General features: G+C 46.6%; 1 protein-coding gene across 1 annotated transcript in view; it reads left to right on the forward strand.

Moving 5' to 3' along the window:
- Positions 1–2,432: 2,432 nt before the first annotated feature.
- The window catches only part of ATP6V0A2 (ATPase, H+ transporting, lysosomal V0 subunit a2), a 57,262-nt gene continuing 33,919 nt past the window's right edge, over positions 2,433–25,775 (forward strand). The window contains exons 1-8 of the mRNA XM_015419300.1: positions 2,433–2,774; positions 9,657–9,735; positions 11,774–11,871; positions 13,718–13,852; positions 17,232–17,332; positions 19,924–20,050; positions 21,828–21,910; positions 25,575–25,668. Of these exons, the coding sequence (XP_015274786.1) occupies positions 2,658–2,774; positions 9,657–9,735; positions 11,774–11,871; positions 13,718–13,852; positions 17,232–17,332; positions 19,924–20,050; positions 21,828–21,910; positions 25,575–25,668 (834 nt within the window). The 5' untranslated portion in view covers positions 2,433–2,657. The remainder of the gene's footprint in view (positions 2,775–9,656; positions 9,736–11,773; positions 11,872–13,717; positions 13,853–17,231; positions 17,333–19,923; positions 20,051–21,827; positions 21,911–25,574; positions 25,669–25,775) is intronic.

Raw genomic sequence — 25,775 nt, forward strand, 5'->3', positions numbered from 1 at the left:
GATGTACCTTTCAGACCAACAAAGTTTAATTTTGGGTATACGCTTTCATGTACATGCACACTTCATACACTTTGAAATGAACTTCATGACATATAGGTGGGACTGGGAAGGGGGTTAGTTGCCAGGAAGGGCTAATTGTGGGAAATGCATGTGTTTACAAGGTCTGACAAAGCAAGGGAAACCTTTACCTTTTACCAGAAGATACACTGAAAATTTGTTTCCTCTACCTCAAAAAACAGCCCTCCAAACCCCTGGATACCCAGACAGATTCCCCATTGACTACAATGGTCCCATAGGGTACGATGAAAGAAGTCGGGAAAAATAGGGATTAAAAAAAAAAAAAACTGAATCTGAACAACATACCAGGATTAGAATTCAGGTTTTTGGGGAATCCTGAATCTGGGGATGGGATGGATGGGTTCAATATATCCAAATTTGGAAAATCCCAAATTTATTTTTATGCACACTCCTAATTATACTGTGACAGGGTGGGACAGCCAGATTTCTTCAAGAAAGAGGAAAACAGACAACTTGGGTTGCTCAGTCACAAAAGGGAAAGAACACCAGAGGGAAAATCCTGCCTTTGAGGGAGGGAAGAGGACGGGGGGGCGTCATAGTTGGTTTTAAAGGTGCCACTGGACTTGAACTTTTTTCTGCTGCTTCAGATCAACATGGCCACCCCCCAGAAATATAGTTAGATCGCTTTTAAATTCATGGCACAGCCTTTGCAGTCTCTCTTCCCATCTTCTTCAGAACGAATGACCACAGATGAGATCATCAGAGGACACATGAGCGCTGCCCAAGCAAGCCGACGGAAGGATCTTCGTTCTCTGTCACTCTTCCGCAGAATGGCTAGTGATGTTGACTCTTGCATGAAATGGTTATTTTGAGTATAAGCACTAGATGGCAGCTATTGCACATAAAGCTGAGATTCCCTCTAAGAATTCACCTGCATCTTTTGAAGGGTGCAAAGATAAAATACAAAACACAGCTGACAAACAAAATTCTCCTCTTAATTTTCCTCATAAGGACTTGAGGAGATATAGAGAATGGGAATTGTTATCTCTGCTGCACAAAGCTATTCTGGCAGGCTTATTTTCCTCCTTGGTGAATTCTCCGAAGCCACTGTGTGTCTCTTAAATTATAGGAAAGTGTGCAAATTAATGAATCCTCACTGGAACCAACTTCTTTAACATTAAATCAGATGGACATAACCTCTAGTGCTGAACCTCCTGCCCTACTGGCAACATTGTGCTGCTTGTTAATTCCCCATTGAGGGAAGAACTTCATCTAGAGAAGGTCTCCTTTCCTGGCATTTAAAATGATATAAAATGCTAAGTCTTATTACCTCCTAATGGGGTGCTTTCTTCCTAGTATCTTGCTCCATTGGACAGGCTGGTGTCAGACTACTGAATGTATCTGACTTTTATGTATTTATCTTATTTCTATCTCGCCCTCCCCCACTAGCAGGCTCAGGGCGGGTCAATGTTCCCTCTAAGCTGTGGAGTCTTGTGAGCAAAAATTCTACTTTGTGAGCTACTGGCATTAAAGTCGTGAGCGAGCGATTTGGCTACTGCATACACTAGTTTGCTTTGGAGTCATCCTTCCTGAGCTAAGACAAAAATATGTGAGCTGGAGGCTAAAAAACTGTGAGCTAGCTCACACTAACTCAGCTTAGAGGGAACACTGGTCACAACAGGTCATTTCACAATTAAAAACAATATTAACATATAGAATATAAATCCAGTTTATACAATATAAATCCGGTTTATAGAATATAAATCGAAATATGATGGCAGGCCGGTTTGTGGTAGTCCAGATTGCCTCCTGCATGGGGGCCGGCCAGATGGTCAGTAAGGCATCCAATTCACCAGAAGATGCTGTGAAGATCTCTTTAGCATTGTGGGGCTATTAAGTGGGGCAGTACGAGCAGGGGAGGCCAGGAGGTGGTGGCAGCTACAAGCATGGAAGAAAACTTCAAGAAGGAATTGGATAAACATACGGAGCAGAGGTCCATCAGTGGACCCACCTGAATCTGGCTGCTAACATCATATCGATTGCTTTATTGCAACGTGGACCTCCCATTCCTAGAGAACTTGAACATGCATTTCAAAGCCAAAGCTCGGCATTAATATAAAACGATCCGGGGTGGAGGAGGGAGAAAGCCAGGGAAACCTCGCCTCCGCCTCTCCCCAGGGGTGCGCTCGCACCATCACACAGGCAGAGCGAGAGGCGAAGGGATGCCTTCCGGTAGAATCGGAAGCCGCTGATTGGCCACTTGCCCTTCAGCGTCTCCATGGCGACACCCTCCTATCTGGCGAGGCCCGAGAGGAAACAGTTGGAGGCCGGAAGTGCCCGGTGCCCGCGGCGTCGCGTCGCTCCAAAGGCACTTCCGGCCGCAATCTCTATGGTCTGGTTGGGTGGCCGCTTCTTTCCGGCTCGTCGGGCTCCTGAGGAGAAGCTCCGAGCGGCTGGGCAGTGTGTGTGTGTGTGTCGGTGGCCGGTTCTGCCCATGGACCCCGGCAGGGAAGACCCCGCCAGCAGCAGCAGCAGCCCCCGGGGGTGGCGCCAGAGGAGCCGGGCGACGACAAGGCGGTGACCAGAGCAGAGGAGGGGGGAAGCCGCCGCCCCCTCCCTCCCTCCCTCCCCGCCGGGCCATGGGCTCCCTGTTCCGCAGCGAGACGATGTGCCTGGCCCAGCTCTTCCTCCAGGCGGGCTCGGCCTACGAGTGCCTCAGCGCCCTGGGCGAGCGCGGCCTGGCCCACTTCAGAGACGTGAGTGTGTGTGTGTGTGTGTTGGGGGGGGGGGTGTTTCTGTCAGTCAGGGTCTGCGTTCCTGCCCAGACGTTATAGATGAAGGTAAAGGTCTCCCTTGCTCGAAAGCCAGTCTAATCCGACTCTGGGGATGAGTCGGAAAGCCAGTCTAATCCGACTCTGGGAACCGGGTTTGATCCCTCACTCCTCCGCATGCAGCTGCTGGTGTGACTTTGGGTCAGTCACAAACTCTCTCAAGAGTAGTTCTCACTCAGAGCTCTCAGCCCCACCTACCTCACAGGGTGTCTGTTGTGGGGGTGAGGAAGGGAAGGAGATTGTAAGCCATTCTGAGGCTCATCTTCTATTCCAAGCCGAAGAGCCAGCGCTGTCCGAAGGTTTCTCCGTGGTCATGTGGCCGGCATGACTAGATGCCGAGGCGCACGGAATGCTGTTACCTTCCCACCGAAGCGGTACCTATTTATCTACTTGCAATTTCTTGCTTTCGGACTGCGAGGTTGGCAGGAGCTGGGGCCAGAGACGGGAGCTCACTCTGTCATGCGGCACACTCGGGTCTTGAACGGCCAAGCTACAGACCTTCCAGTCTGCAGCTCAGCATCTTAACCTCTGAGCCACCGTTCAGACGTTACGTGGCTGCTAAACTCGTGTTTAGCACTCTGGGGGGGGGGTCGAGCTGGTGGCCGTTCACAGGGCACCACCATGTCAAAGCACTTAATTGTTGATTGTGCAAGCAGATGTATGTGTGTGTGTGGGAAGCCCGAGCCTGGTTCTCTGCCCCAAGGATCGTACAAGTGTAAACAGACTGCAGAGGGGGAGCGTGAATGACAACGTGTCTTTGCCCTTGGGCGGTGCTTTCAAGGGTTCAGTGCTGTTCATGTGCCAGTTTGGTATAGTGGTTAGGAGCGCGGTCTCTAATCTGGGAGAACCGGGTTTGATCCCCCACTCCTCTGCATGCAGCTGCTGGTGTTACTTTGGGTCAGTCACAAGCTCTCTCAAGAGTAGTTCTCACTCAGAGCTCTCAGCCCCACCTACCTCACAGGGTGTCTGTTGTGGGGGTGAGGAAGGGAAGGAGATTGTAAGCCATTCTGAGGTTCAGAGTGAAGGACGGGGTATAAATCCAATCTCCTCCTTCCTGTAGCCTATTTATTTGACAGCATTTTCCATTTAGTATTTGACAGCACCCCCTTTTCTCAATGAGACTCGAGACTTTTTAAGCTGCATCAGTGAGGGGGCAGTGGTGGATTAAAACTGAGAGAGGGTAGTTCTTGCAAAGCTCCCCAATGCATTTGTGGCCAAGGGGAGATTCAAGCTGCGGAGTTCCTGAGTTGTAGCCCTGCCAGTACGCCCTTTCTTAATGTGGGTTGATGCATAGGGATTAAGATGGTGAGCCAGAGGTCACAAGGAGGGCCAGTGTGTTTTAGTGCTTAGAGTGTTGGACTAGGGTCTGAGAGAGACTAGACTGATATTTTATTCTTTCTAACGAATCTTACACTGCCTGTGAGGATAAAATGGGAGGGATAGCTCTGTATGCTGCCCTCAGCACATTAAATGGGCTGATGATACCAAATTGGGAGGAGTAGCAAACACCCAAGAAGGTAGAGTTCAGAGCCTCTCAGAACCTCGAGGATAGAGCGGTATAGAAATTGAAAGTTAAGTTAGAGTTTAAATTCAACAAGACCTGAATACTCCGGAGACGTGGGCAGTTGCGAACAGGATGCAATTCAACAAAGATAAATGCATAGATGTAAATCTGGGCCACAAAATGTCAAGCACAAATACTGGATGGGGAATACATTTCTAGGGAGTAGTGTATGCGAAAGAGATCTTGGGGTAAGAGTGGACTGTAAACCAAATATGAGAAATATGAGCAGTCAGTGTGATGCGGTGGCAAAAAAGGCTAATTCAGTCTTGGGTGGTATTAAAAGGACCATAGCATCAACATTGCAGGAGGTCATAGCCTCTCTGTATACTGCCTTGGTCAGGCCGCACCTTGAGTCCTGTGTGCAGTTCTGGAGGCCTCACTTCAAAAAGGATGTGGGCAAAATCGAGAGGGCGCAGAAGAGAGCGACGAGGATGATCAGGGGTCTGGAGACTGAGCCCTACGAGGAAAGGTTAAGGGCCTTGGGAATGTTTAGTTTGGAGAAGAGGAGATTTGAGGGGGGGCATGATTGCTCTCTTTAAATATATGACAGGCTGTCATTTGGAGGAGGGCAAGGAGCTGTTCCAGTTGGCAGCAGAGGACAGGACCCAAAGCAACGGGTTTAAATTACATGGAGAAAGGTATCGGCTGGATATTAGGAAAAACTTTTTCACTGTCAGAGTGGTTCCAAGGTGGAATCAGCTGCCTAGGGAGGTGGTGAGCTCCCCTTCAGTGGCAGCTTTCAAGCAAAGGCTGGATGAATATTTGCCAGAGATGCTCTAGGCTGGTCCTGCATTGGGCAGGGTGTTGGACTAGATGGTCTGTATGGCCCCTTCCAGCTCTGATTCTATGATTCTAGGACCCGTTGGATGAAAATGGGCTAGACTGGTAGGTAGAAGGAAAAGTTTGGTTTTCAAGGCAAGATTGGAAAGAAGTCAGGAAGGAGGAGTTATGCAGATGTTCTGCCAGTGTAGTTCAGGCCCAAGGAAGAAAGAATGGGTGGAGTCATTTCAGAGAGTGAAAGACCTTTGGCTTACTGGGAATAAGGGTGAGAGGAGCGGCGAGTCAGAGCTGGGACATGGGTGTTTATATGTACACATTTGCTTAATTTCTATAAACCAGATGGCTGGCGGCTGATGTGTGAAAAGCGTCACAGCTCAGATAAGATGGTAAAGACCCGTCTTTCGAGGGGTGGCCTCATTTGGAATGCTGAGTGCAGTTCTGGTCACTGTTTTTCAAAAAGGATGTCACAGAGCTGGGGGAAAAACAAAACAAAAGAGGGCAACCAAGATGACTGAGAAGTTGGAGGACCGTTCCCCTGAGGAAAGGCTGGAGGGTCTGGGATTTTTCAATCTGGAAAAAAGGCAGAGGAGGGGAGACATGACAGAGGATAGATGAATCTCCCATACTATAATCTGTGGCACCTGATGAAGTTGATGGAAAATAGGTGCAGGACAGGTAAAGGGAACACTGCTTTACTTAACAAGTAATTAAACTGTGGGATTCACAGCTAATGGGTGTCGTGATAGCTTTAAAAGGGGCTAGGTTTGTGGAGAAGAGGTTTATGGTACTAGCTATGGTGACCGAAAGGAGCCTCCATCTACAAAGGCAGGAACCAATGAGTGCCAAGTACTTGGAGGCAGCATCAGGGCCACTGTGCTCTCCAGGACAACTGGTTTGCTGCTGTATGAAACAGGATCCTCGACCAGATGGAGCAGCAGTTTCTTTCTCAGTACCTCCAGATCTGCTAATGCGATGTAACTCTTACTGTCCTCCTTTGAGGGTGTCACACAGAGGCAAGGGGGCCACAAGACCATTGGTGGAGCCTCTTTGGGCATGATGCTGCGCCTGCTTGGAAGTAAGCTCCATCGAACACGGTGATAGTTACTTCAGAGTAAACATGCATGAAGATTGTACTATTGATCCTTTTGAGAAAGAGTTATGCACTTTTCTTGTTATTTGCAATGCATACAATAAACAGCGCAATAAATCTGCATTTCATAACTAAAGGACAATGGTATAAAAGTAGTATAATGCATAAAATAAACTGGATTAGTGAACAATGAAATAAAGACAGCATAATATAGCCAATAAAAAGTGCAGTGGGGAGGGAAAGGCGGGGAAGTACAGCCCTATTACCTTTATATTACCACTCCGGCACAGTTGAGTTCCACCATATTCCTGTGTGATGGTGGTGGAAAGTTCCATCAAATTGCACCCAATTTATAGCGACCCCAGGGCTGCGGTGGCTCAAGTGGCTAAGATGCTGAGCTGCAGACTGGAAGGTCGGTGGTTCAGCTGTTCGAGACCCGAGTGCCACATGACGGAGTGATCTCCTGTCTCTGGCCCCAGCTCCTGCCAACCTAGCAGTTCGAAAGCAAGAAATTGCAAGTAGGTAAATAGGTACCGCTGCGGTGGGAAGGTAACAGCGTTCCGTGTGCCTCAGTGTCTAGGCATGCCGATCACATGACCACGGAGAAGTCTTCGGACAGCACTGGCTCTTCAGCTTTGAAACGGAGATGAGCACCGTATCCCTATAGTAGGATTTTGACTGGCTTTCGAGAAAGGGAAACCTTTACCTATGGCAACCCCATACAGTTTTCAAGGCAAGAGATGAACAGAGGTAGTTTTTGTCACCTCCCTCTGCTGAGCGACCCTGAACTTCCTTGGGTGACTCCCATCCAAGAACTAACCAGGATTGATCCTGCTTATCATCTGAGATCTTATGAGGTCTGGCTAGCCTGGGCCATCAGGCTCACGCCTCTGTATCCCCATACACTTTATAAATATATACATGCTCTCCCAAACTGTTTTGTTTCGCACATTCTGCGAAATGCTAGGAGAACTGGATGCTTCCTGACCTCATCCAGCAGGCCATGTCACCAGCCTGGAGACCCAACAGAGAATGCCTGGGGTATGGGCAGCTGCAGGATGGCTCCTTCAGAAGGCTTCGCTCAAGTGAGCAAAGCCTGTTTCAGAGGAGCACTTCGACAGCGGCAATTCTATAGATACGCGAGTCCCAGACTTTGCAATAACCAGCTCCTCGAATTGAATTTGGAAACTTTTTAAGGATATGAAAATGGAAACGAAAAAAACTTTTTAGCACTGATAGTTTTGAAAACTATCTTGAATGTGATCATTCTGTGTGCTCTGGATGTGCAAGTACCAGAAGACGACTTTAAAACAAAAATTCCATTAAATGCGGCTGGTGATCCTTGATCAGTATGCTGGCACTTAGACCTTTATGACTGCTAGTCGTAAAGGCTTTAATTATAGTTTCTGAACAAACTAGGTTGGCTGTGTCCCCTCGTTTCCACATCTTCTGCTTAGAGCCAGGTCTTCGGGCTACAGCTTCTGTTTTCTCAAATGAATAATTCAATGTGGTTTTTAGTGTTGTACTTTAAGGCTGTACTTCCAAGCATTCTCTGCGTAAGAGTAAACCTTATTAATGTCAACAGTAATTCTGATAAGATCAGAATTGTAATTGCACAGGCTGATTTTTAGGTGCTGGTTGGGATCTGAGCTACTAGCCAGTTAGCTCCATGCACCTGTGAATCCAAACCAACATCTTAAATTTATCCATTTTTGTCCTAATGATGGATGTATCCCTTAAAATGTGGGTATGGAGGTACTTTTACTATATTTTTATTTTCAGGTGGGTGGCAGTGTTGGTCTAAGCAATAGAACAAAGTTTGAGTCCAGTGGCACCTTTTAGACCAACAAAGTTTAATTCTGGGTATAAGCTTTCGTGTGCATGCACACTTCATCCGATGCCCACCAAAGCTTATACCCAGAATTAAACTTTGTTGGTCTAAAAGGTGCCACTGGACTCAAACTTTGTCCTTATTTTATTTGTTGCTTAACCAGGGGCTTAGAGGATGTTAGAATTAGTGTGGTGTAGTGGATTAGGATACTGAAATATAGGTGTTCATGTCAGTTCTAATCCAATATAGGAATATTGTAGGAAGAAGAAAATAAAAATGATAAAATAAACAGGTGTTTTCTGGAGCTTTAATACCACAAATACGTGCACTGTTCAACGTGTGTAGCCAACAGTTACGCACACAGGTTTGCTAATAGTGGGGAATTGGACAGCTCCCACTTTTAAATTCATATTTCAGAAAACTCTGTTTGCTCGGTGTTTAACCGAGCAATTTTCAAATGACAGCTAAATCTAAGTTTAAGATGTTTTAAACCTTTCCCTCACACACATGTCTTGATTTTACTGCCAAAATCAAGATCTCATACATTTTGTTCCATTTGCCCACGTCGACTGTGAGCTTGTTCTGTGGACAGAAACCCCTCTCCCCCAATGCCATGTTACAATCTAGTTTTGAAACAGAGCCGTTTCCAGAGTAGTTCCTAATACTGTGGAGGTGAGTGCTTGCTGTTCACAAAAGAAAAGCAACCATTTGTGCCTTTGGTGTAGCGGCTAAGTGCGCGGACTCTAATCTGGGAGAACCGGGTTTGATTCCCCACTCCTCCACTTGCACCTGGCTGGATGACCTTGGGCAAGCCATAGTTCTGATAAGAGCTGTTCTTGAAAAAGAGCAGTTTCTGTCAGAGCTCTCTCAGCCCTATCTACCTCACAAGGTGTCTGTTGTGGGGAGGGGAAGGGAAAGGAGTTTGTAAGCTGCCCTGAGACACCCAAAGGTGAAGGGTGGGGTATAAATCCAATCTCTTCTCTTCTTCTTCAACCAGTGAGCACTCTCAGAGTCGCTCTTAAATTTATAAATTCCCAAGCGCAGGAAGAAGTATTTCTCTTGGCAGGAGGAGTGAGGGGCCAGTATCAGAATCGGGATGCCTCACTTGTTCTTGTGCACCACCCAGCTCTGCATCTGACAAAGTGGGCTGTCATCCAGTGCTCCCTCTACGCTGTGGAGTCTGGTGAGCAAAAATTCTACTTTGTGAGCTACTGGCATTAAAGTTGTGAGCCAGCGATTTGGCTACTGCATAAATTAGTTTGCTCTGGAGCCATCCTTCCTGGGCTAAGACAAAAATGTGTGAGCTGGAGGCTAAAAAACCTGTGACCTAGCTCACACGAACTCATCTTAGAGGGAACAGTGCTCTCATCCACAAAAGTTTATGCTAGAAGAAATACTTGTTGGTCTCGGTGTGTGTGTGTGTCATAAGATTCTTGTTCTGGTTCCAGCTGGAACAGAATTTCTGTCTCTAGAATAACTCCTGTTAAGCTGAATGGAAAGGAACCGGAGCTAGGACGAATAACACGTTTCCTTCTCTTTCAGCTCAATCCAAGCACCAGTGTGTTCCAAAGGAAGTATGTGGGTGAAGTGAAGAAGTGTGAAGAAATGGAAAGGATACTAGGTACGTGTGTGTTTCCCCTGCTTCCTCCTGTGCTGAACTGCAAGACAATGGGGCTTTATCCGCCTCAGGGCTGTTGGGTGTAGGACATTTTCCCCACTCTGAGAATTTCAGCAGAAGGAAAAAAGTATGTCTTTCCCCTGCCTTCCAGCCTGGTTCTGAGCCAGTGGGAGAGCAACTTTGGCGAGATTGCTCAGTAAGCGCACGGCTGGAATACGATTTAAACCAGAGAGCCAGGGCTCGATCCACCAAACCGCAGGTGACTCAGGTCCTGCCTTGCCTCTCTGCAGTTTTCCACCCTTCAAGAAATCTGACCTGAATTCACATTAATTACTACAAAAAGTTTACATCCCGCCATCTCCTAATTGAAGCTTCTGGACTGGATTCATAAGAACATAAGAGATGCCAATGTTGGATCAGGCCAAAGGCCCATCCAGTGCAACACTCTGTATCACACAGTGGCCAGAAATACCAGGTGCCATCAGGAGGTCCACCATCTCTCTTGCCTCTGGAGTAGTTGAGTAGTACTCTGGAGTAGTTCCTGTCGATGTCCCACGTGACTGGAAACTCTTGGACACCGCAGCTCTGCCAAAAGCACTGCAGTGTGTTGATTGCCCGTGCCTCTTTCCAGGACAAACTGTTACTGCAGCAGGAGTCAGTAAACAAGACCTTCCGCCCTGGGAGGGGTGTGTAATCTATGGCGATAAAGTGTAGATAAATACTTCCTTATCCTCTTACGGCTAAAATACTCCTGGCAGAGCCTGAGAGACAAAATGCTGAACCCTTGCTAGCCAAACCTCTCTTCAATCCCTCTTCAATTCCTTCACCCTGGCTCTGATATTGAGAGTGAGCGGATTGGAAAAGAAGTGCCTGACTGGTGGGGCGATAAGGGGGAGGAGGGCTCAGATCCCCTCTCCCATATGCCCTTTTGAGGCTAAAATCATACACACACCTCAATGTGTCACTCATGATGAAGATGACACCATCTATCAGTCAGTTAGGAAGGGCTGTGGCTCAGTGGTATAGCATCTGCTTGGCATGCCGAAGACTCCAGGTTCAATCCCCAGCATCTCTAGTTAAAGGACTAGGCAACAGGTAATGTGATAGACCTCTGCTTGAGACCCTGGGGAGCCGTTGCCAGTCTGAGCAGACAGTGTTGATCTTGATGGAGCAAAAGGTCTAGTTCCGTATAAGGAAGCTTCGTCTCTTCAAACCTTTCTCCTGTCCTCCTCTAAGGAGCTTGGGACAGTGTGCACAGCTCTCCCCTCCTCCCTTTCACCCCCACAGCAGCTCTGAAATAGAAAACTGTCCCATCACCTTCACGGCCTAATGGGAATTTGAACTCCCGTCCACCCAGCGGTTCGAAAGCATTAAAATGCAAGTAGATAAAATGGGTACGTGCCCTAGGTGGCAGGGGGCGCCCTCCTCCTTGTGGAGTATGCAGCGGGAGAATTGGTGGCATCGGCGGAGTGGCGGAATGGTGGCGAACGACTCGGATGACCAGCGAGCACAGCATTGAGCGGCGGAAGAGGCGGAACCATGTGAGGCGTGATGATGTGATCAGTGCGGCGCGGCGGAGCCGATTGGATGTAGCTGAAGCTGCAGCCAACACGACGCCACATCAAGATGGCCTGCCGAAAGGAAGCCGCCGACTGGGAGACCTGCTCCAGGGCACCGGAGAATTCGACACTCGAGGTCGCTGGAAGAAAGCCAACAAGATCGGCAACCCTGCTGCCTGGGTGCTGGTAGGAAGCCCCGCCCCCTTTGTACTATGTGGCCTTAGGTAGGATAAAAATTGAATTTGAACCCCTATGTAAACCGCTCAGAGACCCTTCGGGGTTAGGAGCGGTATATAAATAGAATGTTAAAAAAAAAAAAGAATGGGTCTCCCAGGGGATCTGCGTAGCCGTTGTGTGAAACAACATGCTGGATCAGATGGGCCTTTGTTCTTATCTGGTTCTTGTTGTCATTTCATAGAAATGTGTCCCTTGAGCTAGAATTCTTTTCTTTTTTTTAAAGTTCTTTACTATGCTTTTTCCAGGCTACCTGGTCCAAGAAATTAAGAAGGCAGACATTCTTCTTCCTGAAGGAGAAATGACGCCTCCTGCCCCTCTGCTTAAGCAGATGTTGGAGATGCAGGTAACTTTGGGGGGACAGGACTATTTGGAAACTGAAGCATGTATTTGGCGGGTAATCTAGAGAACTTGTAGGGTCTGTGTCCTGCAGTTCTTCTCTCCCCTTAGGAATCTTAAAGTTAGTGTGTGCGTCTCACAGCAACCCCCATGAGGCAGGTTAGGCTGAGAAATGGCAGCTACCCTTGTGGTCTTCATAGCTGAGTCAGGCCTTCAGGGTTGACCAGCGGAGCAAATAGATCTTTAGTTGCGAGCATAGTGTAGAGATAGGTGCATTGCAGTTGTCTTTTATTTGTGTTTATATTATTCGTAGTCCGTCTTTCTCAGAGGGACTAGAGCAGGGGTGTCAAACATGTGGCCCAGGGGCTGGATCAGGCCCCCCCGGAGGGCTTCTATCAGGCTCGCAGTAGAACTGGCTGGCTTCTGCTTCTTCCTCCAGTTCTGCTGCTGCTGCTGCATCATTGTAGGTTTGCAGCTTACAGATACACACCTGATTGCAACAGCACAGACATTTTGAAGTAATAATTCAGAGCAAGAGGTGTCAGTTATCAGACACTGTTAAATAAACAAAAAATTGCAAGAGTGCTAATGTTTTAAGCATGTTTTTATTTTAAGCAGGGGTCATTTCCTGCAGGAGCGCACAGGAGCGGAGCTCCGGCAGTAAAAAGCCCAGGGGGCGGGCACATGCAACAAGCCCCACCCCCTGCTCCCAGCAGCCCTCAGGCAGAGCAAGAAGCAGCCAAGTAAGCTGCAGAGCTCCCCCCGGCCCCCGGTCCAAGACAATACAGTGGCACCTTTAAGACCAAGGTTTGTTCAGGTACAAGCTCTTCCTCCTCTGTGGGGACAGATCTGCATGTCCCCCTCCCCATAGCTAGCAATCCAAAACAGTCCAGTGGAGGCTGAGCTGTGGGTGTTGCCTTCTGAAACACTTCCGGTGATGTCAGGGGGTGTGGCATATGCAAACAAGTTATGCTAATGAGTTATGCTAATGGGCTCCTGCACCTCTTTTTCTATGAAATGACCCCTGATTTTAAGTAAAAAAAACCCTTTGTGTTTGTGTCCTTTATAAAGTTTATATCTCCGCAACCTGGCATGACATTTTATGACACATGTGGCCTGGCCCAACAAGGTCTCATTTATGTCAGATCCGGCCCTCATAACAAATTAGTTTGACAGCCCTGGACTAGAGCAAGTCAGTACAGTGTACAAAATGGGACATTCAGAAACCCAGGCACTACTATTTTAGAAGTCTGGAACTACCAGAAAGAACTGAAGCCCAGCACATGTATTCACATGGCATGTTAAGCGGCACAGAAATCACATAAATAGGATCTTGCTTACCATAAGCTATATGCAGCAGTGTAGACTGCAGTCCTTAATCATAAGAACATAAGAGAAGCCAATGTTGGATCAGGCCAATGGCCCATCCAGTCTAATACTGTCACACAGTGGCCAAAAATACCAGGTGCCATCAGGAGGTCCAGCAGTGGGGCCAGGACACTAGAAGCCCTCCCACTGTTGCCCCCCCCCAAGCACCAAGAATACAGAGCATCCCTTGCCCCAGAGTTCCTATAATCGATAATCGTTTATCCAAGCAAGTTTGTAAAACCATTTTGTGCAGTGCACCTGAACAGAAAAGCCCTCCTGAATAGTTCAGTTTTGCATAGCCTGTTGAAAGCCAGGAGAGGGGGAAGCTACAGTCCTTATTATATTGTGGGCAAATAACGGTTTGAATCCAAGGGTTAGCTGTCGAATGCTGTCTGGCACTTCCTTGTAAGGAAGTGATATGCCCAAAGTACAGCGCCAGGTTAGAAGCCAGGACCATGAGACCCTGCCGTCTTCCTTTGCTGTAGGAGCAACTGCAAAAGCTGGAGGCGGAGTTGAGAGAAGTGACGAAAAACAAAGAGAAGCTGAGGAAGAACCTGCTGGAGCTGACGGAATACACCCACATGCTCCGTGTGACGCGGTCCTTTGTCAGAAGAACCGAGGTACTGTGTGTTCACGGCTCTGTCCTGTTTGTAACGCTTTAAATTGGGGGGGGGGGTTTAGCTGTAGGCTGCTGGCCAGCTACCAGTGAACCGTCTCGTACTTGCTGGTTCCCAGGGTTCCTGGAAAGGGAGTTGTGTTACGGAGACCTTGAACTGACCCTGCCAGACGTTGCTGGTGTTCTTCAACAAGTGCGCAAACTCAGGGTTTTTGCACTGTGGCTTTATTCGTTTAAGAATTTATATGCCACTTATAGTGATGGTAGCCATCAGGAACTTCATTACTGAATCTAGCACTTCTTGGGGAATTGTAATTGTTTTAATCTTGTTTTAAATGTCTTATTATATTACTAAATGGTTTTGCTGATTTTACGTAACCCGCCCTGAGCTGGCCTAGGCTGGCAGGGCGGGGTATAAATTTGAACAAATAAATAAAATAAATTTTCCACTTAAAGGCTCCAGAGCGTACATACAAAAGAAAGCCAAATAGTTACAGTGACCGAATTAAAATTACGAAGACATGCAACTAATACCCAGGAACAGGTGAAACAGTAAAAGGGACAGACACTGAAACAACAACTGGAAATCAAAGTTTCACGGCTTTGCTCGCTGTAAGAACTGCGGCCACGCGGTTCTGGAGGGGAGAGTGGCTGTTCGCAAGATTCAGCTTTCTGTTGTGTTTGGTTCAATCAGTTCATTCTGTTTTTTGTCTTTGAGGTCCTTCGGGTTATTTTTTTTTTTTTTTGTATAAAGATTTTATTGACTCCCCTAAAAAGGGGAGGAGTTTCGCTTAAAAAGAAAAATAGGGAAGGTATATAGTGGGACGAAGAGAAAGCTGAGTGATCTATTAACTGTTAGATTAAACTGTTAGTAATGTCCAATCATCAAAGGCTTCTTCTGCTTGTTGTCAAACATCTTTTTTCCATTCCAGTTACTTTCTGTGTTAGTATGTTAGTAATGTTCCTTTGAATTTCTGTTAAAAAGTCTCTTCAGGGCACATTCAAAACCGCTTCTTTTACGTGCTGGTTACTTTTCCACTCTCAGTGACGGGAGGGGCTTCCTCTGTTTTTCTCTCCCTCCGGCTTCTTCCCCTCCTCCTTCGGGTCGCTGTTAACTCTTTCAGTTCCTGTGCTATAAGTCGTCTTCCTTTCATGCCATGCCCGGAGATCTCCAGCTTTGAGAATGGTATTAATTTCAATTTCGCTTTTATCCGCTCCCAATCTCTTCGCTGGATTCTCCTCTTCAATTGTTGACTTTTATAAGCGCTCATGAGGCACTTTTCGCTGTCACAATTCAAACTTTTCTTTTCCTTCACAATCCCCGTTGGATTCATAGCTATACACAGTCCAAATATTAAACAGCCGGCACTCACGTTGACACAAACGCCCAGACGGAAGTCCCTCCCTTCTCCTCCGCTTGTCTTTACCCAGCTCCGACATCTTGTTTTTTTATTTTTAGTAAAGTTTTTAAAATGCGCTCCAGGGAAACAAAACCTCTTGCTTATTTTCAAGTACATCAAAGGAAAACATCACTATTCGCTCAGTCCATTCCCCCCCTCTTTTCTTTTTTTTCTTTCTCGCTTATAGAGGATTAACCTCCTCATTTTCCGCTGAAGGGGGGGGGGGAAACGTTCTTAGTTCATTTTCTCTGTATTTTGACAACTCACAGTTACGCCAGTCTTTTCTTTTCCATTTTTTTTCGGATATTCGCTTCATCACTCGGTGACGCCCGGTGGTTCCGCTAAACCCCATAGAACGGGGTCGCTCACGCAGCAAGGTCCAAAGGGGCAGGGCATGGCGAGAGTCTCAATCTCCGATCTTTCGACCGAAAGAGAGACTCCCCCCTAGAACGCCCTAAAGCGCCCCGGATCCGAGCTCCTCTCATTTGAGGGGCTCGTTCGGGTCTCCGCTTGCGCGGATTCCCTCCTCCACCGTGGGCGGGCAAGGCGCCCTCGGGAGCGACCCGAGGATGCGTCTGCCTTTCGCGGGAGCCAGACCGGAAGCCGTCCTTCGGGTTATTTTTAATTTGAGTCCTGCTAGTAATAGGTTTATAAATTCTCAATTAACTGTGGGTGCCTGTTTGTGCTTTCTATACTGCGGTAGCCTTGTTTTGGCTTGGGATGGAATGAAGTGGCCTGTAATCTTGTGAATATGGTATTAAATTCCAAAGGCATCGGCCTTCGATACGTAGCTACTATTTGTGGTGGAAGGTGCCTAATTATTCTCCATCTTCCTCCCAGTTGCAAAGCATTAGTCCCAGAGTTGCAGGTTCCCAAATGGACATAGCAGGAGCAAAGGGTAGCCAGATACTCCCCTACTTCTGGTACATTATTTATTTATTTAAGACAGTTTGGTGCAGTGGTTAGGAGCGCGGACTCTAATCTGGGAGAACTGGGTTTGGTTCCCCACTCCTCCACATGCAGCTGCTGGTGTGACCTTGGGTCAGTCACAAGTTCTGTCAGAGCTGTTCTCTCAGGAGCAGTTCTCGAGAGAGCTCTCTCAGCCCCACCTGCCTCACAGGGTGTCTGTTGTGGGGAGGGGAAGGGGAAGGAGATTGTAAGCCGCTCTGAGATTCCTTTGGGTAGTGAAGGGCGGGGTAGAAATCCAATCTCCTCCTCCTCCTTATCCTCACATCAGTCCTGTGCGGTAGGTTAGGCTAAGAGAGTGTGACTGGCCCCAAGTCTCCCAATGAGTTTCCATGGCATGAGTGGGGATTCTGTGGCTCTTCCAGATACTTAACCGCTACTCCACGCTCCCTCTCTTTGTCTGCGCAGAGTGGTCTGGATGGTGCCACCTCTGCTCCCTTTTGTTCTAAGCTAGAGAAGTTTTAATATCCCAGGTGCTTTTCTGCTTCAGATGTACAGGAAAATGTAGTTTGCCGGGGTTCAAAGAAGACACGACACAAACAGCTTCTGCAGAAAGCTGACTGAATGAATGCATCCTTGAATGAAATCAATCCTCTCACTCACCAGCTATATTTATTGAAAATCCGTCTCCTCCTTTCCCCCTCCCTTTCATACATTACAGCATCCTGTCATGAGACATGAACTAAGGAATCTGTGTGTATGTGCGTACAGGCAGCTGTCTGCTATCTCTCTCTCTCTCTCGCAACTCTGCCAAGGCCAAATAACTGCGTCATTAAGCAGTAAACAGATTCCATCTCGGGCTCTCAGTACGTATATACATTTGGGTTCCCAATCTCCAGCCAGGAGAACAGGAGAGCAGTGAATTCTTCACTGTGCCTACGGGAAAAGTTTCCTCCCAGTTGTGCTGATTATGTCCGAATGCTGGCCAATGCAGTAGCACTAGATTTAGTTTATTCCCAGTATTCTGCTGTGATCGAAGCGTTCTGAAAATGCTGTTCCTTTTACCCCGCCTTTTAGTTCGAGTCCTGTTTGCAGACCAATTATGAAGAATTCCCATCTCTCGAAAACGATCCTTTGCTGGACTACAACTGCATGCACCGGCTCGGTGCTAAATTGGGGTAGGTACTGATCACGCATGAAGCAGGATGGTACTGTTGTGCGTGTCTGGGAATCGGCACGGTGCACTATTGTATGTTTGGCTGTTTGTTTGCATTTGGCATTTTGATGAAGGAAAAGGTCGGACCTCCTCCTGGTTTTTAAAAAAGGGGTAGCTTCTCAGAATACACAATATTCGTTTTCTTATCCTTCATTTGAGAAAAGGGATCTGTTTAAATCCTATTTTATTGAGAGAGACTGTGCATATGTTTGCGTACGTGCACGGGTATAGGTTATCTTGCCGGAAAGTTTTAGGGCTTCAAATGAACAGCATCTCAGTACAGATAAGTGACACATTTAACTGTTTAAATTCAGAAAAGAGCAAGAGTCCAGGAGCACCGTTCCAATCTAATTATTGCAGCAAGAGCCAGTATTCTGATACAAGAAGGATTAAAACACGAATAACACGGGAATAGTATAAAAACATTAACAGGAAAAAATTAATAAAATTAGTAAAATGAAATAATGTTCATAAGAGAATCCTACAAGTTTTTCGGCTAAAATAAGTTTACGTTTCCTAATAGCTAAGCAACAAAATTTTGCCACAGCGTAAGTCACTGAGCTCTGAACGTCTTCTAAGAGGAATTTACAAAGGACTTCTGGCCTAAAGTCAAGATAAGACTGCAAAGGGCTAAATCTAGACAGAAGGGGTAGTATAAAATGGTCTCGTTCCTCCTGATAGAATCTGCAGAACAGGAGGACATGAGTAATTGATCCCACCATATTAGCCATGCATGGGCATATACGTTCATGCATTGGGACTCGAGTGAATTTACCTTGCAGTACAGTGGAAGGGAGTGCCTCAAAACAGGCTCTGGAAAAGGCCCATCTATAGGGTTCGTAGGTAATGTTAACTAAATAAGGGGCAACTAAAATTAGGCCAAGATTTTATATTTCTGAAGTTCTTGGGTAGCAAAGCTACTTCATTTTGTGATTCAATATCACGAAGCCTCTGTGCGACAGCTGTTCTTGCCTTGTATAAGCTTCCATAGAAGAGATCTTCTGGGAATAGGCCAATCTGAATTTGTGTGGACCAAGCAGGGTAAGGGTCTGAGGCTAAAAGTTATTAAACCCTTCGGGTTGTAATGAATTTTTAGCCAGAGTGTTATAGCCTGCTCCCAGACCTTTGTTCAGACTGCACCGCTTTTTCCCCAACGTTTTTCGCCCCTGCGGGCGATCTCCGGCTTTTGTCTTTTAAACGTTCGCTTTAGAGCGCTATAGCGCTATAGCAGTATTGAAAAAAAACACTCCATGCATTTCAATGGGATTGATATAATGCTATTGCGTTATAGCGCTATAACGCTATGAAGCAAACGTTTAAAAAAATCCGGACATCGCCCACGCGGGCGATAAACGGCGGGAAGAAGCGCATCGGAATTGGGAGAGAAAACTGAGGAGTACTTCGAAGCGGTTGACAGGTAAAACGCTTCAGCCCCATTTCCTAAACGGGACAGAAGCGACTGTGTATGAAATGACAAATATATTCCGGAAGGGAACCAGTTCTCAAACGGTTCTGTCTGAAATGACAGACCAGAAAACGTTTGGGAACCGTTCCTCTTCCGGAATATATCGCCTGTCTGAAATTCCTCAGCTACTCAGCAAAACAAAAATGCAGCTGCTGCATCGTGAACCAATTACAAGTTCCAAACAATTTCCAAGGAGAGTCCCACAAGTAATGTTACAGTAATCTATCCTATACACAGATCAAGACGGGTTGCCATGTTAGTCTGCCTGTAACAGTAGAAGAGGGCTAGAGTCCAGCAGCACCTTAAAGTCTAAAAAAAAGTGTGGCAGGGGAGGAGCTTTCGTGACTCACTGCTCACTTCTTCAGATACAAAGCAGTGAGCAGTGACTCACGAAAGCTCCTACCCTGCCGCACTTTTTTTTAGATTTTAAGGTGCTGCTGGACTCTGGCTCTTTTCTGCTGCTGCAGACAGACTAAGACGACGACCCATCTTGTTTAAATTAAGTTCCATGAGTTCTTGCTGCTTGTTTATTAACTGGTAATGCTTTTTCCTAACTGCGGTGCTATTAAATGGGAGGAGGGGAGAATAATGTTTTTAAAAGTCTTCTATAAATGCTGGGATCATTTTAGTCCAGTGAGTCCAATTTGAGTGATTTGAATGGCCTTAGTTTCAGAGGATAGCTGTGTCGGTCTGCAATAGAAAAGTTAGATTTGAGTCCAGTAGTAGCACCTTAGAAACCAACCGGAGTTTCAGGGTATCAGCGTTCAAGAGCCGTCTGACGAAGGACGCTTCGGCTCTTGAGAGCTGATACCCTGAAACTGTTGTTGGCCTCTAAAGTGTTACTGGACTCAGATCTGACCGTTGAATGGCTTTGTCAGTGTAGCACTGATGCATATCAGTGGCTTCAAACTATTTTAGCTTGCAAATAGTTCACCCAGTTCAAGTTTATCTTACAAACATAGTAAATAAATCATTATGAGGACTGCGTGAGCTTGGTGAGGGAGTTCCTTGTTCGACAAGAATCCAAGTGCTTACCTAGTCACATTTCAGGTTTCCACCTGTATTATATTTTGGCTTCCTTCATGTAGCTTTGTATCTGGCTTAATTCACCGAACAAAAATCGAAGCCTTTGAGAAGATGCTGTGGAGAGTCTGCAAAGGATACACGATCCTTTCTTATTCCGAGCTGGACGAGTGTCTTGACGATCCAGATACAGTGAGTAACCGTGACAGTTGAATAATGCAAAGTGGTTCTGAGAGGTATTTAGCCCTCCCTACTTAAATAACAGGAGCTGTGGTGGCTCAAGTGGTTAAGACGCTGAACTGCAGGCTGTGGAAGGTCAGTAGTTCAGCAGTTCGAGACCTGAGTTGCCGCATGACGGAGTGAGCTCCCGTCTCTAGTTCCAGCTCCTGCCAACCTAGCAGTTCGAAAGCAAGAAATTGCAAGTAGATAAATAGGTACCGCTTCGGTGGGAAGGAAACTGTGTTTCGTGCGCCTTGGTGTTTAGTCATGCTGGCCACATGACCATGGAAGCGTCTTCGGACAGCGCTGGCTCTTCGGCTTTGAAACGGAGATGAGCACCGCAACCCTAGAGTCGGACTTGACTGGCTTTCGAGCAAGGGAACCTTTACCTTTACTTAAATAACGACTGATGGCTGCACACTTGGAAGAACATAAGAGAAGCCAGTGGCCCATCCAGTTCAACACTCTGTCACACAGTGGCCAAAAATACCAGGTGCCATCAGTGGGGCTGGTCTAATGGTTAACTGTGGTTGGTTTTCTTTTATTATGGTGAAGCTTTGCATTGGAGTTTGGCGTAGTGGTTAAGTGCGCGCACTCTAATCTGGGAGAACCGGGTTGGATCCCCCACTCCTCCACTTGCACCTGCTGGGTGACCTTGGGCAAGCCACAGTTCTGTCAGACCTTTTCTCTCAAGGACAGTTCTGTCAGAGCTCTCTCAGCCCCACCTACCTCACAGGGTGCCTGTTGTGGGGAGGGGGAGGGAAAGGAGTTTGTAATCCACTCTAGACTTCGAGTGAAGGGTGGGGTATAAATCCAATCTCCTCCTCCTCCTCCTAACCATGGCTAAATATTAACTGAAACCAGAGTATGAAACCACGATACAAGGATTTGCATATCTAACTCTCATTAGTGTTAAATCCACAAAGGCCAAATCACAGTTAAGGGAACTTCCCTTGCCTCCTTTGGATGGTGACCATAAGGTTTGTTTGTTGTCTGCCAGTGTACATGTTCAGGGGGCGGGGCTTAGCTTAGACACTTAAACCAAGTCGTGCCCCAAGCCTGTGTATAAAATGTGTGTGTGAGTGTACGTGAGTGACATGTCTCTACAATGTACAAAAGACCTGCCCTCTTTTTTTTCTATGCGTCAACACTCATCTCTCACATGAATTATTTTGCTATGCTTCAGTTCTTTCTGGTGGTTCCAGACATAAAAAATCCTAATGCGTTTCTATTGAATGTCCCATTCTGACTTGCTCTGTGTAATCTACCTTGAGTGCCTGTGAGAAAGGCGAACTATCAATAACATTAAAAAAAGAAAACAAGCTTTAAGAAAATCCTTTAAAACAACATGTATCAACTACATATGAGCAGTTGATTGATTAGATGTTGGTAGAATCAGTAGTGGAGTTGTAAATAAAGCCAGTTTGGTGTAGTGGTTAAGTGCGTGGACTCTAATCTGGGAGAACCGGGTTTGATTCCCCACTTCTCCACTTGCACCTGCTGGATGACCTTGGGCAAGCCATAGTTCTGGCACAGCTGTTCTTGAAAAAGAGCAGTTTCTGTCAGAGCTCTCTCAGCCCCCACCTACCTCACAGGGTGTCTGTTGTGGGGAGGGGAAGGGAAAGGAGTTTGTAAGCCGCTCTGAGACTCCCTTGGGTAGTGAAGGGCGGGGTATAAATCCAATCTCTTCTTCTCTTCTTCTTCTTCTTAAATCATAGTTAAACACTGACAATTTATGTTCACTTTTCAGGGAGAACCTACCAGGTGGATATGTTTCTTAATATCTTACTGGGGTGAACAGATAGGCCAAAAAGTTAAGAAGATATGCGACTGGTAAGGGTTGTCATGTATTTAGTCATAGATTTCATACTTATTCATGTTCTGTGTCTTTAGCTTTACAGAGATTTTGCTGCCGTGTTAAAGATTAAAAAATTCTTAACAATGTCGTCTGGTAGTTACACAAGCAGTGTTGATGGTGTGCACCTTCCACTCATTCATCATCATCAATCAATCAACAACCAGTACAAATTAGAAACAAAGCTATACAATGAAAGCATTGGAAAATAAAATTGGTTCAACTAATTACCAATAGTTGGAAATCTCTAAAATTTAAAATCCATACATAAAATTTCACAACGAATTTTACAAGCACCTGAAAAAAATTCAGTGCAGCTAATTGGCGACCTGTTGATTAGCATCCATTAAAAGCTTCTTTAAGATATCAACATCCTGGATAATTATTAATCAGAGGGGAAATTATATTTACCCGGACTTCCTGATAAAAACGACAGTAAAACAGTTTATGTTCAACTGATTCCATTCTAGGGAATGCGCCTTGTGTGAGACTCCCTGTGTCCTACTGATCCTGAGAGCCAATTCACACATTACATTTTTAGATACACCCTTGAAATATTAGCTGCACACCCCACAGATGTAATGTGTGGATAATACAAAACCTAACCACGTGTTTCAAATCAGTAGAAAAGAGCAAGAGCCCAGGAGTGCCTTAAAGACTAACCAAATTTGTGGCAGGGTGTGAGCTTTCATGAGTCGCTGCTGACTTCTTCAGATACAGCTAGAATGTGAATCCATCTGCCCTTCATATTGGGAAGTGAAGTGATTTCAGATGCCGAATGACATTAGCAGGCAAATGAGAATAGCCAGTGAATGACAATAGCAGGCATGATTGGATTAGGTGTGATATGCAGAGTGGATTAGGTGTGATATGCTGAGGGGTAGTAGGTGTGGAGAAATCAGCATTACTAATGAGACAGGAAACCAAGGTCTTGATTCAGTCCAGGTCTTGAGCTTCATTATCAGTTGCAATCCAGCAGTGTTTCATATCGATATGTTCATCAGACCTGACCTGGGTAGCCCAGGCAAGCCCAATCTTGTCAGATCTTGGAAGCTAAGCAGGGCCGATCCTGGCAAGTATTTGGATGGGAGACCTTCAGAGAATACTAGGGCTGGGAGGCTGGCTATCAGACCACTTCTCTGAATGTCCTCCATGCCCCAGTAGGAGTTGCCAGAGGTCACCATGACTTCCAGGCATGGGCACACACACACACACACACAAATGCAAATACACACACACACACAAATGTTAATCAGACTGCTGGCTTGGCTTCTGGTCTCCGTCAAGTGTACACACAGTCTCTAAGATGGGTTTGCTGCCAAAGGTGTGGAAAAGCCCACAACATGCTGCTGAGATGGCGTTCTCAGCTGAAATGCTTAGAAACTGTCTGATGCTTTCTTTTTAAGCTCAGCGAATGATCTGTGCACATGGTTTTAGATTTCCTCCAGGCACTGGCTGCGTTGCCACACTTCCTGGAAACCAGAGGCAAGTCTCTCTTTGCCCTTTAAAGGAAATGCAGACTAGACCTTTTTATACTGTGGACAGTGCACGTGGGAAATGAAGAGCTGGTCCGTACTTCATTGAGGCATTTCAGGTTCTGTGCTTTCAGAGAGCGAGAGGAAGAGAGCCACTGGTGTTCTGGGGTTAGATGTGTGTCTGATCAAACTGCCGGGGTTTCTTTGTGTGACTTGAATAATCTTTCCCCCCCTTTTGGGGTTTTCTCTAAGCAGCAACTGCTAAACATTGTTGCACTGTGTTGTGACCGGTCAAGGTGCATAAATGGAGACTTTAATTCGAGTCCCCCTGTCAGCTCCAGATCCGATCCACCAGCAGTAAAAATACAGATTCTCTCCTTCGCCGGTTTTTCAGACATTTCTTCTCCCCAGGAATGCTATCGATGCTGACTTAAATCTCCTATGGAATTCCCTAATGCAGAAGACTTGGGTGCGTGTGTGTGTGTTTGAGACCGCACACTCAGATTAGTATGGGCCATGGGTTTGTAGGCCTCTCTGTTGTCCTGAATGAGCTGAGCGTGCACGCTACAGCACCCCTCTTTAAATATATATAGAAAGGGAAAGTTGGCAGTGGTAACATTTCATATTTGTCTAGCATTCCTGGTCATCGTGAGGAAACACTGGCCCTCCAGGACACCTCAGAGTGCAGTCTGGAAACCTTTGCACCAGCCTTTCTGGGCCCTATATCCAGCAGGGTTTGTTCATTTGTTTCCAGGGCATTCTTCAGATTCCACTAACCCGTCCTGTGGGCTCATTGCACTAACAGAGAGGTGCTTTCTTCCAATGTGGGAGCATCCTGCATCCGGGGACTCTGTGTGATCCAACCCCTAGCTTTGCAGCACTGCGTTTATTTCCCTTGCTTTTTTCCAAAATCAATAACTGCCCTACACGGACGTTTTTCTGTTGTGGCTCCCGCCTTGTGGAACGGCCTGTGCGAGGAGGTCAGGGAAGCCGCCGGAGTACCTCCCGCAAGGCAGTAACAACGAAGATCCGCTACACAGAAAGGGTGCCTGGTAGGCTTCTCACGTCCCCTACGTGTATGTGGCCCTAGGTTTAGGATTGTATGAATTGGAACATGTAAGCCGCTCAGAGCCCTTCGGGGGAGAGCGGGATACAAATTTAAATATAAATAAATAAAATAAACAAAGCTTCCGCTGTCCTGGCCTTCCGCAAACTACGCAAAACTGAACTGTTCATGGGGGGCTTTTCTGCACAAGTAATAGGGTTCCACTGCACAAAATGGTTTTACAAACATGCTTGGATAAATGACCAGGAACTGTGGTCTATACTGCTGTGCTAGCTTATTGTAAGTAAGAAGATAAGAAGAGCCCTGCTGGATATGACCAGTAGTCTGTCTAGTCCAGCATCCTGTCTCACACAGCAGCCAACCACTTCCTCTGGATGGCCAACAACAGGGCATAGAGACCAAGGCATTCCCCTGATAAGAACATGAGAAGAGCCCTGCTGGATCAGACCAGTGGTCCATCCAGTCCAGCATCCTGTCTCACACAGTGGCCAACCAGTTCCTCTGGAGGTCCAACAGCAGGGCATAAAAGCTGTGGCCTTCTTAAGAACAGCAGAAGAGCCCTGCTGGATCAGACCAGTGGTCCATCCAGCCTGGCATCCTGTCTCACACAGAGGCCAACCAGTTCCTCTGGAGGGCCAACAACATGGAATAGAGGCTGTGGCCTTCATAAGAACATCAGAAGAGCCCTGCTGGATCAGACCAGTGGTCCATCCAGTCCAGCATCCTGTCTCACACAGAGGCCAACCAGTTCCTCTGGAGGGCCAACGACAGGGCAGAGAGGCCGAGGCCTTCCCCTGATGTTGCCTCCGGGCTCTAGGGTTCAGAGATTGCCTGTCTCTGAATGTGGAGTTTCCCTTCAGTCCCCATGGCTGATAGATTCCTTCATGAATCTATTTAATCCCCCTTTAAAGCTGTTTATAGGATCCCGTTATGTAATTTCTGTACCACTTAACGTGTCGTGTGAATACTTACGGTTATTGAATGTCTCCTTTTTTGTGATTGTACTGGCTCACTCTGTGTAACCCGCCTTGAGTCTCTGTGAGAAAAGGTAGACTATAAATAACATTTAAAAAAATAATAAAATAATGTATTTTTTGCCAGCTACCACTGTCACATCTACCCTTATCCTAACACGCCTGAGGACCACCAAACAGTTATGGAAGGACTCCAAGTTCGTATTCAAGATCTGCACATTGTGAGTAGGAAGTTTGTAGCTGTTCCTTATTTTTCAGCTGGAGAAGCCACGGAGCGTCCACTCTCACAGGAGACTGTGCCTGTAAACTTTATTCTGACTGTCAGTCT

This window comes from Gekko japonicus, unplaced genomic scaffold, assembly GCF_001447785.1.
Source record: "Gekko japonicus isolate JY-2015 unplaced genomic scaffold, Gekko_japonicus_V1.1 scaffold181, whole genome shotgun sequence".
NCBI lineage: Eukaryota > Metazoa > Chordata > Lepidosauria > Squamata > Gekkonidae > Gekko > Gekko japonicus.